We start from the raw sequence: 16310 nt of genomic DNA, 5'->3' as shown, positions 1-16310 counted from the left end.
GGCCATGGCACGTGTACTGTATCTCTTCCTCGCTTTCCCAGATCGGCGCGTGTCGCGCGGCCGTTTTCCCCATTCTTCTCCCTTCGACCCTTCCCCCACCGCCTCCCCCGACCGGCGAGGGGGCAGCCAGCCAAACCAACAGCCTACGGCGGCCGGCGCCGGCCTCGACCCGGAGATAACGCGACGCGGATCGAGGCCGCGCGCGGCGCGCCCATCCTGACCCGCGCGACCTGAAAATCGGCGCGCAGCTCGGGATCCGCCGTTAGGGCCGGGGGCGGTGTGCCGTGCCCGCGGCGGGTTAGCTGTTGTACGTTACGTCGCGCAACCTCTCCCAGTCCCAGCCTCCCTTATCTGCTCGCCCGTTTCTCTGACTCGGACGCCGACGCCGGCCTTCCCACTTGTCCCCACGCGTGACGCGCCCACGACCTCCTCGTCGTCCTCTTGCGATCCTCCATCTCGCTGCCGTTTCCTCGTCACCTCCTCCTCCCGACTTGCCAAACTCCAACACGCCGCGCGCCCATGCCCCCGGTGCGTAGATAGCTGTAGCCAAACAAATACTCGCCTTCTCCGACGTTCCAGCTCCAGCTCCGATCCCAGCGGATTCCGCGATCCAAGGCGCGCGGTCTCCGTGAGCAGCGTGACTCTCTGCGTGCCTGTGCCATTTCCGCCCTGCCGGTATGGATGACATCGCAAGTGAGGCGCCGGTGGGGGCGTTCGCCATCGGCCCGTCCACGGCGCTGGGCCGCGCCGTCGCGCTGCGCGTGCTGCTCTGCGGCTCCGCGGCGCGCCTGCGGCACCGCCTGGCCGCGGCGCTGCGCGCCGTGCTGCCCGTGGCGGCGGCGTGGCTGCACCCGCGGGACAACACGCGCGGGATCCTGCTCGCCGTCTGCGCCGTCGCGCTCCTGCTGCGGGGGCGGCGGGGCAGGGCAGGGCTCAGGGCGCGGGTGCAGTCCGCCTACCGCCGCAAGTTCTGGCGGAACATGATGCGCGCCGCGCTCACCTACGAGGAGTGGGCGCACGCCGCGCGGATGCTGGAGCGCGAGGCCGCCCCGCGCCGCGCCAGCGACGCCGACCTCTACGACGAGGAGCTCGTCCGCAACAAGCTCCGCGAGCTCAGGCACCGGCGCCAGGAGGGATCGCTCAGGGACATCGTCTTCTGCATGCGCGCCGACCTGCTCAGGAATCTCGGCAATATGTGCAACCCCGAACTGCACAAGGGGAGGCTGCAGGTACGTAATACCCTGCCATCATGTGGATCAAACCAAATTTCGACAGCATCTGATGATTGCTCTGAGACAATTTGGTTCAGTTTATCAGGCTTTTAGCAGTTTATTATCTGATTAAACCAGAAACCAAATTCGACTAGGAGGAACCAGCACACGATTTAGCTAATTCTGTGCACTTTTAATATTGGACTGCTCATTTTGGCATTTCGGAGCAGATTTGTGACTCTAATTTGGGGGTGGACACTCCAATTTGTACATATGGGCATCAGACTTGACTAATCAGATTCTGCTCCTAACCATGTGAATGGAGATAGTTCATTGCTGAATATGTAATTGGATCAAAAAGTTGAACAAGTAGTAGCTATCTATATTCTATACTGTTCCTTTGAGTTACAAAAAGTAATCGAATATGACAAAATTAAGGTGTCCAAATGATTCAGCCTATAGTTAGCAATCTAGAAGTGAACAATGACAAAACATATTGCATCTTTCAGACATCTTTCAGTTACAATGTTGTGTTTGTACTATGTAGTTGTTTATTCAACTGTTTTAACTTGAAACACAAGCGTAGCGTTATGTTGGTCATTAATGTGTTTCGATTGTGATTTTCTTGCTGGCCAGGTGCCTAGACTCATAAAGGAGTACATAGAGGAGGTATCTACTCAACTGAAAATGGTCTGTGACTCGGATTCTGATGAGTTACCGCTTGAAGAGAAGCTCGCATTTATGCATGAGACAAGACATGCCTTTGGTAGAACAGCCTTGCTGCTAAGCGGAGGTGCTTCATTAGGATCCTTTCATGTGGGTGTTGTGAAAACCTTGGTAGAACATAAACTTCTGCCTAGGATAATTTCAGGATCAAGTGTTGGTTCAATAATGTGTTCTATAGTAGCAACGAGGTCATGGCCTGAGTTGGAGAGCTTCTTTGAGGAGTGGCATTCCCTGAAATTTTTTGACCAGATGGGTGGGATCTTTCCTGTGGTTAAAAGAATTTTGACACATGGAGCTGTTCATGAGATTAGGCACTTGCAAGTGCTTTTGAGAAATCTTACCAGCAATTTGACATTTCAAGAAGCTTATGACATGACTGGCCGGATTCTTGTTGTCACTGTGTGCTCGCCAAGGAAGCATGAGCCGCCTCGATGCTTGAACTATTTAACATCGCCTCATGTTCTTATCTGGAGTGCAGTAACTGCTTCGTGTGCTTTTCCTGGACTTTTTGAGGCCCAAGAATTGATGGCAAAGGATAGATTCGGTCAAACAATCCCTTTCCATGCTCCATTCTTATTGGGCGTGGAGGAACGTACTGGTGCTACAACCCGGCGATGGAGAGATGGGAGCTTAGAAAGTGATTTGCCCATCAAACGGTTGAAGGAACTATTCAATGTGAATCATTTCATAGTAAGCCAAGCCAATCCTCACATAGCTCCATTGTTGAGACTAAAGGAAATCATCAGGGCTTATGGAGGCAGCTTTGCTGCCAAGGTATGTCAAACAGTTACTGGCTTATTTTGCATTACAATGCAGAGACATTTTTATTTGACGCGTTTTCTGTTCATCTTAGGATGCAAAGATGATTATTCTTTTCACTTTGATTGCTGTATGGCATTCCTTCCAATATATCAGGAATGGTAGCATTAAATGTCTCAGTAGCACTAGCATAACATACCACGAGACCCAGCCAGGGGTGGCTAGAATTATTTTCTGCAAATATGAGATAGGTTGCATGGCCAAATAGTTCATTTTTCTTAAGCATTAGCTGGCAGGCATGCTACGATGTACTAATACGTGCATTTATTGTTTTCTTGTATTTAGCTTGCTGAACTTGCTGAGATGGAAGTTAAGCATAGGTGTAATCAAGTTCTGGAACTTGGATTTCCACTAGGAGGATTAGCCAAATTATTTGCTCAAGATTGGGAAGGTGATGTCACAGTCGTTATGCCAGCCACTCTTGCACAGGTCTGCAATGTTTTTATTCCCTCTCTCCGCTCATGTAAATATTCTTTTATCTTACATGCAAATGTCAATTATTGACACAATATTCAGTAAACTTACACATGATTTCTTTCACACTATCACCAGTATTCCAAGATGATACAGAACCCATCTTATGCTGAGCTTCAGAAGGCTGCAAATCAAGGTAGGAGATGCACTTGGGAAAAGCTATCAGCCATCAGGGCGAATTGTGCTATTGAGCTTGCATTGGATGAATGTGTTGCCCTCCTGAACCACTTGCGTAGGCTAAAGAGGAGTGCGGAAAGAGCATCTGCCTCACAAGGACATGGTCCTACAATCAGGCTCTGCCCATCTAGGAGAATTCCATCCTGGAATCTCATAGCAAGAGAAAATTCGACTGGTTCTCTTGAAGAAGAAATGCTTGCATCTCCTACACGTACAAATCATCAAGGACCTGGAGGAGTTGCTGCATTATCTAACAGAAACCAGTATCTCCAGAGAATTGCACATGATAGTAGTGACAGTGAATCTGAAAGTATAGATTTACACTCTTGGACGAGAAGTGGTGGCCCTCTTATGAGGACAGCCTCAGCCAACAAGTTCATCAGCTTTGTTCAGAATCTTGAGATTGACACAGAATTCAGAACAATTCCATCTAGGGAAGATGAATCTGATCTTGTGACACCAAATGGCAGTAGCTTGGCAGCTCAGGCAGTCAGTAGAGAAGCAGCTGATAGGAGCTTGGACAATTCAGGTATAGATATTCATGATACTACTACCCCTAGAACGACATTTGGCCCTTCAACGAGTATCGTGGTTTCTGAAGGTGACTTGTTGCAGCCTGAAAAGACTGAGAATGGTATTTTGTTTAATGTTGTAAGGAGGGATACTCTTATAGGACCTAGTAATGGAGTTGAGTCTCAAGGATCTCCTCGGGAACCAGATGTTGAAACAGTACAGACGGAGTGCCTTGATGGCGTGTCAGCTTCTGACGACGACGACATGGAACTCAATGTTGTTAATGATGAAGCGACTGATCCCATGAGTAGACATAATCCACAACATCAGGGGTCCTCACTGGGAGAAAATGTAGATCATCCCTCTTCCTTAAATTGTGAAGATGGGACAAACACCAACAATCCAGAAGCTGCATCAATTTTTGATATATGTACGGAGATCCACCAGGCAACTGTTACTACAGAAAATAGCCTGCTGGAAGGGTCTTCAGAGAACACGGAACTGGAAACAGCAAAGATAGAATGTCCTGATCACAATTAGGCTGGTAGGAAGGATGGAGTTGTCTAAGATTTTACTAGTTAAGAGGCGTCCTTTCATTCTAAGGCAGCAGATGTCCTTTTTGTGTTCTGACAACTTTAAAGCTAGTCATCGCAAAAGTGGATGCAAGAAGCTGTATGTTATTCTATTCAAGTTTCATATCAAGGTAGATCCAATGGCTTTGGCTCAATTGAGGAACCAAATATATTTTCAGTGATGGAAGTGAGATTCTAACATCTAGGAGAAATGAAACTGAGACTGGGGGGAAAAATACATAGAAACAGTACAATTTGGGCATCTAATTTAAACTCGTCGAGAACTAATTCGGGTGGCAGCAGTTGTAATCTCAATTGGTTTTGCAGATGGCCTGATGACTAGATGTTACCTCTCAACTGGTAAGCAGTGGAGACAACAGGCAAAGAGACACCAGGACCTTCAATGTACATGGCCTGCTGGCAGTTTGCTTCATTAAACTGAATTTTGTGCAAATAACTAGCCTTGCATCCTAGGATAGTCAAGTGAGGGGCAAAGGGATTTGGATTAACATCTTCCTAATGCCGCTGGTATACTGAAGAAAGTGTTGGGTTATCATCCTAAAGGTAGTGAAAGACAACGCTGATGAGATCAGGATCGACTCCCAAGCCTTCTTACGAGATGGTGTAAATCTAATAGCATTACAATCAATTTGGTATGGCTTTCTTCTGTGTAATATACACTTCTGGTGAATGCGATGTGTAGACCAGGATGCAAATCAATCGCCAATTGTTGTGAAGTGAGTCTACGCAGACTCGCAGAGGCAAGGATTGTGTCCGCTTCCTCTCCAAAAGAGAGCTCGCTCTTCTACACATCGGATAGCCCAAACGCCCCGCTTCCTCTCCAAACAGAGAGAGCTCGCTCGTTTACACATCGGATAACCCAAACGCCCACTTATCACTTGATAAGAAATTTATTCATTTTCGGCCCATTTTAAGGAGAGAAGAACGAGCCCAACGCCCACTTATCACTTGATAAGAAATTTATTCATTTTCGGCCGATTTAAGGAGAGAAGAACGAGCCCAACAGAATGAGAACAAGGGCCTGGTCTTACGCTATCCAACAACACACGTCTGACGGATCTTCTTCCAAGCCACGAAACAGAAACGCAAAATACCGCGAAAGTTCACCGAACTGCGTCATGGTCACGCCTTGCGCGATCCGTCATGCATCGGACCTGGTGTGGAACAGCCGCCAAAGACTGCGTCCCACACGAACATAACCTCACTGGCTGGTTGATACTCTTACGATTGAGCTTGAAGGTCGGTCCCGTGCTTCTGAGAAAATCAGCGCCGACGCTTTCGAATCGATCGATCGATCGAGATGGCCGGCAGGTACTTCACTGGACGCGGATTGTTCCGCTCCGCGGCCCGCACGCGTCTTACTATACTCGCCATGCATGCGTGTCAACCTCGCGCACCGTCAGGCCACGGGGCGGTGGTGTCAGGACGTCGTTCGATGAAGGAGCACGCGCTTGGTCACTGCTCACGTCTTTCATGCGGGAGCGAGGTGGCTGCATGGGATGCAGGGGCGGACGCTGGTTGCGTGCATGGAACCGTGCGCGAGACGGTCTGATCGTACATACGATCGGAACAACCGGCGCGCGAGAATCGGTGGCCGGCTGGCCGCCGCCCTCACCGCCGGGAGCGAGCTTGCGACGCCGTCGTCCGCCGGCACGGACGTATGAAATATGTTGATGCAGCGGCGCCGATCACGGGCGGGTATGGCCGTAAGGGTGACGCTGCCGCCGCGCGCGGTCCGCGCCCTGTCGCGATCGGGTCAACATGAGTCGCTAGCGGCTACGCTGTTTCACCACGCTGCGCTGCAATCATGCACGCGCGCAGCGGCGCGGCTAGCTGATCCATCGAAAGCCGGCCGTCCCGTGCTGCGCTACTAGCTGCCCGACGAGACACTACTGGAATATTGTTGACCTGATACCGGGTCTTTCTAGGAGCTCCCCGTCACCTCCTTTAAGATCAGGTGGAAGTTTCGCTCGATATAAAGATCACCCATTAGTACCGGGTGGAGCCTCCACCCGATATTAATGTGCCTGAGCGCCTTTAGTATCGGGTGGAGGTTCCACCTGATACTAATGGATGACCTTTAGTATCGGTTTCACCCATTAGTATCAGGTGGAGCTCCCAACCGGTACTAAAGGATCTTCCCTGCTTATCCGTCCACTCCCCCGGTCCATGCCCGCTCCCCGATCCTTATCCGCTCCCCCTCCCTCAGCTCCTCCCTCTCTCACCCTTGGCCCGGTCTCCCTCCTCTCTCCCTCCCTCCCTCTCTCACTCTCCCATCTGCACGCGGGGGGAGGCGAGGCGTCGGGCGGGTGATTTCTTTTTTTATTTATTTTTTAATACCCCTTTAGTAACGGTTATTTCACCTGATATTAAAGGATCTCATATTAGTACCGAAGTAGCAATACCGGTTGCACAAGTATCAAAGGGTTAGGAATCGGTACTGAATGGACTTCCCGTCAGGGAGACGACGACACGTACAAGCGCGTTTGGACGGACGCGGTGGCCTGGTATATCTCTTTCTCGCGCGCGACGACGCGGTCGGATGGGATCGATCAGACACGTACGACGTGATTCCCTTTCCGGTGCATCTGTTGCAAGCTTTCCGCGCCCTCGGCAGCAGCGCGACCCGCTCGTGTTCCCATCACGTTTCGATTGGCTGGCGGGGGCCTGCACGCGGGCGCGCTCAGCTCGTACGCCAATCAATCGCTTGACGCGTACGTAGGCGCGCGCGAGCGGACGCAATCAACCTTCGGGGGCCGGCTGGTCCCTCCCGGTGCCGGCGGGTCCATGGAGATCAGAGGATCTCTTCCTTCTTCCACATGCAGTTTCGCCTTTCGATCCGTCCGGCCTTCACCATAGCTCGATGATCCATCCACCGCGTGCCTTTTCAACTTTGTGTCCTCGTCGTACGCTGATATGATTTGACGTGGTTCAGCTGGGGACAAACCACGCTTTTCGAGTGGGCCTCGCCGCTTTGGGCTACACGCCTCGGTGGAATCCACCGCCGGGGCGCCAAAGCGAGATGCTCATGCTCCCAGTCCCATGTACGTTGTCTTACTCCTTTCCTAACGTCGTCCAGCCAAAAGAAGTGTACTAGCTATAGACCGAAGGCAGGGAAAGGAGCCGGGGCTCGGAATGCAGGTTAGCCACGTGGCGTTCTACCGGGTGTGGGTCAGGACGGCTATATGCATGCGTGTGGCCAGACGTACAAATGAATCAAGTCAATGATTCATGAAAGTGAAATTAGCCATGTAGAAATATCGTAGCACTTGTTAGCAGCACTTGAGCTAGCTAGCCAGCTATCTAAGCTAGTGTGCCAAATTCGGTGGCGCCAAATGCACACCCTGATATCCCTCCCCTCCTACCGCAGCTATCCTTATGCGTGGGGAATATATGAGAAAATGGCAACGAAGTAACGAACTGTGTGTGATATGCATGGCAGATTGGCAGGTAGTATGTCAATCAGATAGATGGAGCACGATCCACACGCACCTGTGGCTTCTGTACCAAATTATTAGGTGAATGTCTAGTCCTTTCGCGGAAAATGAGAAATAATTGTACTGCCGGCCCATCCATATTGCGATGTGCTAGCTGCTAGGCTCTAGGTTATTACATCATGCCTTTGGCCTGCGTCACATCTCCGGGCATAATAACGCCCCAGCTTAAAGGGCACATGCTTTAACAGTTCAATCCTCTACGACTAATGCTTAGAACCACCACTTTCGCGTGTTGTTGCCTCGTGCCACTATACACTTAGGTTTAGGTCCACCGTCCACGCACACAGTCAGGATACTTACTTGATGCTTTGGTAGCATTTGTAAAGAACTAGGTCCGGAACTTCTCGATCGATCTACACAGGCAAGAGACTTCGAGAGGAGAGAGACCAGCTTGAGTTCCACCGATCTAGGATGATTTTGGGCTAGGCTCCGGGTGAGGCGTGCATCGGGCTAGGTTTTGGGTCGAACCCAGCAGCAGCGAGTCCGGAAGACGAGCCGAGCTCGAGCTCGAGCCTGAGATAGGTACGTCGAGCTTGCTTGTCTGGAGACAAGCTCGAACTCGGCTTGGCAAATGGCAAGGCTCGGCTGTGCTTTGAATCTCGTGGCCGGCCGACGCGGCCGTCGTCCCATCCCATCGATATGCGACGACGACACGCCCGGCAATGATACTGCGGCGCGCGCGCGGTTGCTCCGCCCCACGCGCATCCGGCAGGCATCACCATCGGCAAGCAAGTCGGCATGCACGACGCATGCGTGTCGAACTACCCCACTAGTTAGCATGCGTACGTATACGTTCGGGGGGTTCGGTTCGGCGACGTGATGCGCCAAAGGCAGAGGCAGGCACCATCTATCCTCATCAGTCATCAGAAGCTAGCGGCACGCGCCCGGTCACCGCTCACGCCTTTGGCGCGGGGAGCTAGCAGAGGTGCATGCCTTTCCATGTGCAGGTGGTGGTGGATGCCGCGTCGGACAACAAACTTTGGCCGTGATGAAGACGGAGCACGGCACATCGACCGATCCGCCCGGGGACTGGTGACTGATCGATCAGGAGGCCGTCTCGCCCGGGTCGGAGATGCATCGCGAGTTCGCAACAGCCATCGGCGCGGAGATGGATATCTCCGGCGGCTGGCGCAGCGGTGCTCTATGTCCGTATGGGCGGGTGAGGGTGACGACGCTGCCGCCGCGCGCGCGGCTCGGGCGCCGGGGATGTGCCTCGCTCCTGAGTACGCGATCGAGCTAGTCCAAGGAGTCGTCGTCACAGCCGCAGCAATCAGACGCGCAGCGCCTAAGATAGAATTGGCCGAGGCGGCAGTGCCGTTTGGTGCTGGGTCGACGACGGGGACGTGCGCGTTTGGACGGACGTGGCGCGGCTCTCCGATAGTCCGATCCCGGCCCTCTCGCGCCACGACGCGCGGTGAGCTGGTCACGGTGCGTCCGCTGCCAACCTTTCCGCGCGGCAACCGCGGGACCTGCCCGTTCCCGTCACGTACGCTTCGATCGACTGGACCTCGCCGGCCGGCAGCTCGATCGTACGTCATACGGTAATCATATCATGCGAAGACGCGCGCGAAACCTCGGGTCGCTGCCGGTCCCATATGCACAAAGAGAGGATCTTTCTTGCACAGTTCCGCCGGTCACTCCTCGATGGCTGGTGTTTTACGTGAGCGTGCCGACATTGGACGGCCCTGATCGCAGCTGGGGACAAATGTCCTTTCGACGGCGTCCCTTCGCATTTGGGGGTTACGCCCCCGGTGCCTCGGTGGAATCCACCACAGGGCGACAAAGCTACTAGACACTGTCCGGCCTCTCGCTGCTGCGCGCCTCTCACATCTTTCCTCTCTACAGCAACGTGCAGCGAAATCGAAGTTAAAGAAGCTCCGAGTGAAAAGGGGCCAGGGGGGGGGGGGGGGGGGGGGGGGGGGGGGGGGGGGGGGCTCGGACTGCAACGAGACCCCGCCCTCGTGGCGGCCTTTCGGTGATCGGACATCATCTCCTGAGTCCTGATCGATGCGTCCAATGAGAAACGGTCGACGCGACATCGAGCGTGTTTTTTTTTCTGGGACGACGTGGGTTGGGTTGGAACCGACGCATCTTATGTTTGGATGAGAGGGATAGAGAAGGATAGGTTGGATCCATTTTTTTTGTTTGGTTGAAGAGGTTGAGAGGGTTGGGATGGATATATTTTTAACACCGTTAGTTGTGAGCCCCACCTGTCAGCTGCGGGACCCACCTGTCATCCTCCTCTTCTTTTTTTCCCTCCCTTCCTCTTCTACCTTCTTCCTCCTCCCCGCATGGCCTCCTCTCCTGGTTCCTCCCGCGCGCCCCCTGCTCTCCCTCGCTGCCGCCAGCCCCTACCTCCGCCGCGCATGCCGCCTCCCCGCGCCCCCGCCTCGCTGGCCTGCCTCTGCCTCCGCCGGCCCCTGCCTGCCCCACGCCAGCGACCTCCCCCGTGCCCCTCCCCGCGCCAGCGACCTCCCTCGCCACCTCCCCGCGCCCGCTACCGCGCCGGCGTCCCGGCTCCTCCTCGGCGCCGCTCCTCCCCAGCCCCGGCTCCTCCCCGCCCGGCGGCGAGCGCGCCAGCGCGCAGGCGAGTGTGGAGACGGAGTGCATGGCGTCGGACTGGGTCTGCGCAGTCCCTCAGATTTGTTGGACTGCGCTCGACTCAGATATGGGTGGGTGCAACCCAACCCACACCTTTTCCAACTAAACACGGGTCAAAGTGGGTCGAACCCATTCCAACCCACTCCGACCCAGTAACCAAACACACGGTTGGGACCGCGATGTCTCGGGCATGTGCGCGTGACGCAATAGATGATGCACAATGATAGGACCCATTTCGACCCAGTAACCAAACACACGATCGGGATCGCGACGTCTCGAGCATGTGCGCGCGACGCAGCGGACAATGATAGGATCGAAGCGAGATTGGATCCCCCGTGCAAAAGTAGGAGCACGTACGTACGTTGAGCACTCAGCAAGAGTTTTCTGAAGTGCGCCAAATTCGATGGGTACCAAATCCAAATGTGCTGCCTAGATACATCCTAGCTAGCTAGTTAGTTCCTCTTCCTCCTACAGGCTACAGCAGCTACATATTCTCATCATCTCATGGCGAATATGTGGGAAAACGGCAAACAGTGACAGGTCGGTGCTCGGTACACATCAATCGGCCGGGGTCCGGGCATGATCCCACAGTCTCTTCTGGCTCTCTGCTAAATATGGGAAATGGTATTGTCCATCCATTGTTGCTGCTTGCTATGCTCTAGATTACACCGTATGCTATTCATCTGGTCAAGAGGCTATAGCCCCCTTCAGATTAGCTAGAGTTAACAGAAAGTTGCTAAACAGAAACTTTGGCTTACCCAAACTTGCCAAGTCCAATTTCAACCATCCAAGCTTATAAAAAAAGTCATGTGCTCGAACTTCCCCAGCTACTGCAACCCGTAATAAGTTGGGGGGATGGTCCAAACCGAGCATATATATGCTCAGCTTACTAGAGGTTAACTTCTTTTTTTAACGATTAAAAAAAAGAATTTACACGAGATGTGATGAGAATGCCCCTAGTAATCTAATAATCAGGCCCTAAATTTAACTCCTATAGATCTAGCTAAATTTTAGCTGGCTAAAGATTCCTTTAGCTGGTTGAACCTAGCTAAATCCAGCTAAAGCGATAAAAGACCAAATTGCTCCTCCATCTTCATCGGGAAAAGTATTTAAAGTGGAAGTGGAGGATAGAAGAGACGAATACCTTTTCAACTATCATTTAGCTGGAGAATCCAAACGTCCCTAGCTAAACTTTAGTTAGCTAAAAAAAACTCCTAAACTTTAGGTAGCTAAACTTTAGTTGGGCCTCAACCCTTGAGGTGAGTGACCCTATAGTTTACCCACGTGGTCTGCACTAATGGTCAAAGCTTTGGTAGCATTTGTGACGTACTAGGGTCGAAACTTTACTGAGGGTGTTTGGATATGATGTGCTAAACTTTAGCAGGGTCACATCGGATATTCGAATGCTAATTAGAAGGACTAAACATGAGCTAATTACAAAACTAATTGCACAGATGGAGTCTAATTCGCGAGACGAATCTATTAAGGCTAATTAATCCATCATTAGCAAATGGTTACTGTAGCACCATATTGTCAAATCATGGACTAATTAGGTTTAATAGATTCATCTCGCGAATTAGACTCCATCTGTGCAATTAGTTTTGTAATTAAACTATGTTTAATACTCCTAATTAGTATCCAATCATCCGATGTGGCAGGTGCTAAAGTTTAGGAGGGAGTATCCAAACATCCCTAAGACCTATCTACATCCAGAAGAATGGCAACGCCCTGTCTGTATACCAGGGCTAAACTTTAGCCCCTGTCACATCATATGTTTGGATACTAATTAAGAATATTAAATATAAGCTAATTATAAAACTAATTGCATAGATGGAGGCTAATTCGCGAGATGAATCTATTAAGCCTAATTAGTCCATGATTTGACGATGCGGTACTACAGTAACCATTTGCTAATGATGGATTAATTAGGCTTAATAGATTCGTCTCGTGAATTAGCCCAAAGCTTCTGCAATTAGTTTTATAATTAACTTATATTTTGTCCTTCTAATTAGCATCCGAACATTCGATGTGACAAGAGCTAAACTTTAACCTAAGGATCAAACACGCACTGAGTTGTCGTCGCCACCTCTCCTAAGTCTACAAAAGGTAGTTGATGGCTCAAAGAAGTAGCTAACTGAAAAGAGCCATGTCTTTATATATGCTAACATGTGTCATGCGCATAAATAAACTTACATTAGATTGCTAAATATATGATACGAGACTTATGCAAGGCTAATCGGTGCTGTGGTGCTTGGACCTTTTTTTTTTTACAACTGGTGTTTGGACTTTGGAGACATATAGATGCATACATATCCGACTATCAGCCGAGCGACCTGCATACACGGACAAAAAACCCCACCAAAGATCCCAACCCCTTCACGTCCCATGTTAAAAGTTCTTTGTATTTACATACACCTCCCAAGATAATCTTTTTGTGCGACCTCCAAAATAAAGCCCCAGCATCAGTTTTTTCGGCACGGCCGCACGGGCGCCGAAAGCCACGCCGGCCGAGCCCAGTGCAAAACTGCAAACTCCGCCGGAATCCAGGCAAAGCAACAACCAGCCCACACACTACTGCAAGCCTCAGTGCAGTTACTGGCGCCAACCGTTCCCGTGATTGCCCATAACCATCCATTCCATTCCTCCCATCCCTAGCAAATCCAACTCTCACATGCGCTTGATCACTCCTGCAGGATCCAGGAGTTGTACTTCCATTATCTGCAAAATAAATGCCCTGACCCTGATCACTCGTTTGTCGGCAAAGGCCGTCAGAGACTAAACTAGGAGAGTGCTTGTCAGGCACTGGGGTGATCACCAGTGCCGGCCGCCACAGGGCACACGGTTCGCGTATAAATAGGTAGTCGATCGCCCTTCTTGTTGCTTGTGCACAGTAGTGTTGTGTTGGCAGCCTCGCTCTCTCCGTCCTCGTGAGCGGGCATGGAGGTCTCAGCCATGGAGGAAGCCCTCCCCAACCCCAAGGCGAGGAGGGAGGGAGGCCTCAGAACCATCCCCTTCATCATCTGTAAGAGCATCCATCGATCAGCCATGCCTAATTGTGTGTTTTACTTGCACGGTGTGGAGTTCATCTGATGGGGATTTTAATTTGTTGGTTGCGGCAGCGAACGAGATCTTCGAGAAGGTAGCCACGTTCGGGCTGACGGCCAACATGATCCTGTACCTCACCGAGCGGTACCTCATGTCGAACGCCTTCGCCACCGTCGTCCTCTACAACTGGAACGCCTTCTCCAACTTCCTCCCCATCTTCGGCGCCGTGCTCGCCGACGCCTGCCTCGGCCGCTTCCGGGTCATCGCACTCGGCTCCTTCGTCAGCCTCTCTGTAAGCGCCGGCCGGCGATGGACTCGACAACCCAACCACGCGTCCCTTGCAATACCTACATGATAATGCTAATTAATCGTCGTTGTTCACCAGGGGATGTGTCTGCTGTGCCTGACGGCGATCCTGCCGGTGTACAAGAAGACGCCAGAGTGCGCGGCGCGGGTGGCGGACTGCGAGGTGGTGCCGTGGCAGCTGCCGCTGCTGTTCACGTCGTTCGCGCTCATGTCCGTCGGGTCGGGCGGCATCCGGCCGTGCACGCTGGCGTTCGGGGCGGACCAGCTGGACAGGCGGGACAACAGCTCCAGCAACGTGAGGACGCTGCAGACCTTCTTCAACTGGTACTACACGGTGCTGGGCCTCGCCATCGTGTTCGCGGCCACCGTCATCGTCTACATCCAGCAGACCAGGGGCTGGGTCGTCGGCTTCGCGGTGCCCGTCGTGCTCATGGTCACCGCGCTCACGCTCTTCCTCCTCGGCTCGCCCTTCTACCTCAAGGCGGCGGCAGACAGGAGCGCCATCGTCGGCCTGGTGCAGGTGCTCGTCGCCAGCTACAAGAACCGCCACGAGCCCTTGCCGCCGGAGACCGCCGACGCCTCGACCTTCTACAACAAAGCCGGCTCCAAGCCCAGGACGCCCACCAACAAGCTAAGGTACGCACGGTACAATATATATGTTGCAAACGAAAATCTGACCCTGACCACTGCACACAATTCGAATCTTTTATTTAGTCACGATGCTAATTGTGTGTGAACTGTGGCATGGTGCAGGTACTTGAACCGGGCCTGCGTGCTTAGGAACCCGAGCAAGGAGCTGAGCGCCGACGGGGCGGCGTGCGACCCCTGGAGGCTGTGCACGGTGCAGCAGGTGGAGGACACCAAGGCCGTCATCCGCGTGCTCCCCATCTGGTCGACGGGGATCCTGCCCGGCGTGATCGTCGGGCAGCAGATGTTCCCGACGCTGCAGGCGAAGACTATGCAGCGGAGGGTGGGCGGCCTGGAGATCCCCGCGGCCACCTTCGGCGTCTTCAGCATCCTGACGCTCACCGTCTGGGTGGCCGTGTACGACCGCGCGCTGGTGCGGCCCCTGTCCCGGCTCACGGGCCACGCGCGCGGCCTCAGCCTGCGCCAGCGGATGGGCGCCGGCCTGGCGCTCTTCGCCGCGGCCATGGCCGTGGCCGCGCGCGTCGAGAGCGCCCGCCGCGCCGCCGCGGTCGCCGAGGGGCTCCGCGACTCCGACCCGCGGTCGGGCACCCCCGTGCACATGTCGGCCATGCGGCTCGTGCCGCAGCACTGTCTGATGGGGCTCGCCGAGGGGCTCAACCTCATCGGCCAGATCGAGTTCTACTACTCCGAGTTCCCCAAGACCATGTCCAGCATCGGGGTGTCGCTGCTGGCGCTCGGGCTCGGTTTCGGGGCCCTGCTGGGCAGCGCCATCGTCGGGGTCATCGGCGCGGCGACCCGGGGCGGCGGGCACGACGGCTGGCTGCCGAGCAACCTGAACAGGGGACACTACGACAACTACTACCTGGTCCTGGCGGTGCTGGGCACGGCCAACGTGGTGTACTTCCTCGTGTGCGCCTGGGCGTACGGGGAGGAGGGCCACAACAGGGTGGTGGCGGCCGACGCCGAAGCCGAAGCGGCGGTGGAGGACGGCAACGTCAAGGAGGAGCAGCAAAAAGCGGTGATCATTTAGGCGTAGGGCCAGTTACCGGCTTTGAGCACTAGGAAAACAGTATAGTGTTTGATCTGAGATGGTATCTTTCTCTGGTCTAAATCGTGGTATCTGGTATATATGCGAGCTTATATGCTGATGTTTCAAGCGAAACTAATCTTCAAATGTTAATATGGTAAAAGGCTGTTGCAACTTGCAACTCCAATGCCGCATGCATTTTGCGTGCATTCTTCAGGTTCACTTGCCGCTCCTGCCCCCTGCGCTACACGTGTTCCCCACTTTCCCTTCCCACGCCACATCACAGTCTCCGTCTCCTCACCACGACAGCTCCACCTTTTTTCCAAGCTGCCGGCGCCACTGCCAACAGCTATGGCGTGTGATGGTCCCTTGAGTCAGCGCGGAAACTCATCCGATGGTGTTTGGTGTGAAGCAGATGATTCCAGTTCAAGTTTACTAATCGTGCAACTGTTTTTTTCTAACAGTTAAATTCTCTTCGGTGGAGTTGATTCAAACATGGATATGAATTGTGGTGTGTTTTCCCCCCAGTTGCATCTCTTTTATTTATTTCTCCTCTTCTAATAAAAATTCGGCAATTCTCTTGCCGTCCGCTCAAAAAACAATACATGGATATGAATTGTACAACAGAAAATGTTTACGGATCGTCATTGAATTTTAATTTTACATGCACAAA

The 16310-nt window shown here is 53.0% G+C and overlaps 2 protein-coding genes across 3 annotated transcripts; both read left to right on the top strand.

Moving 5' to 3' along the window:
• Positions 1 to 88: 88 nt before the first annotated feature.
• Positions 89 to 5212, top strand: LOC117855186 (triacylglycerol lipase SDP1). Of its 2 annotated transcripts, XR_004640468.2 has the most exons (5): positions 89 to 1229; positions 1848 to 2711; positions 3042 to 3185; positions 3309 to 4623; positions 4820 to 5212. XR_004640468.2 is itself a non-coding variant. In XM_034737483.2 (4 exons), the coding sequence occupies exons 1-4, from the start codon at positions 678 to 680 to the stop codon at positions 4458 to 4460; spliced, it is 2712 nt and encodes a 903-aa protein (XP_034593374.1). In that variant the 5' UTR covers positions 89 to 677; the 3' UTR covers positions 4461 to 5212. The 2 variants fall into 2 exon arrangements, 1 of the variants encoding a protein (XP_034593374.1); XM_034737483.2 differs by having other exon boundaries at positions 3309 to 5212.
• A 7952-nt stretch (positions 5213 to 13164) lies between these two features.
• On the top strand, positions 13165 to 15859 carry LOC117855146 (protein NRT1/ PTR FAMILY 1.2). The gene is made up of 4 exons (XM_034737430.2): positions 13165 to 13633; positions 13731 to 13948; positions 14042 to 14598; positions 14716 to 15859. Exons 1-4 carry the CDS (start codon positions 13549 to 13551, stop codon positions 15638 to 15640), a joined length of 1785 nt encoding a protein of 594 aa, XP_034593321.1. The 5' UTR covers positions 13165 to 13548; the 3' UTR covers positions 15641 to 15859.
• The last annotated feature ends 451 nt before the right edge of the window (positions 15860 to 16310 follow it).

The sequence above is a fragment of the Setaria viridis genome, chromosome 5 (genome assembly GCF_005286985.2).
Source record: "Setaria viridis chromosome 5, Setaria_viridis_v4.0, whole genome shotgun sequence".
NCBI classification, from domain to species: Eukaryota; Viridiplantae; Streptophyta; class Magnoliopsida; order Poales; family Poaceae; genus Setaria; species Setaria viridis.
This window is presented reverse-complemented; position numbering and strand designations above follow the sequence as displayed.

What these genes read in the sequence shown, in the direction of transcription:
- LOC117855146 (XM_034737430.2), top strand. Translation starts at nt 13,549, where the DNA reads ATGGAGGTCTCAGCCATGGAGGAAGCCCTCCCCAACCCCAAGGCGAGG. An exon ending in GCTCCTTCGTCAGCCTCTCT is followed by an intron (nt 13,949 to 14,041) that starts GTAAGCGCCGGC and finishes GTTGTTCACCAG; the next exon opens with GGGATGTGTCTGCTGTGCCT. An exon ending in ACGCCCACCAACAAGCTAAG is followed by an intron (nt 14,599 to 14,715) that starts GTACGCACGGTA and finishes GGCATGGTGCAG; the next exon opens with GTACTTGAACCGGGCCTGCG.
- LOC117855186 (XM_034737483.2), top strand. Translation starts at nt 678, where the DNA reads ATGGATGACATCGCAAGTGAGGCGCCGGTGGGGGCGTTCGCCATCGGC. An exon ending in TGCACAAGGGGAGGCTGCAG is followed by an intron (nt 1,230 to 1,847) that starts GTACGTAATACC and finishes CTTGCTGGCCAG; the next exon opens with GTGCCTAGACTCATAAAGGA. An exon ending in TGCCAGCCACTCTTGCACAG is followed by an intron (nt 3,186 to 3,308) that starts GTCTGCAATGTT and finishes CACTATCACCAG; the next exon opens with TATTCCAAGATGATACAGAA.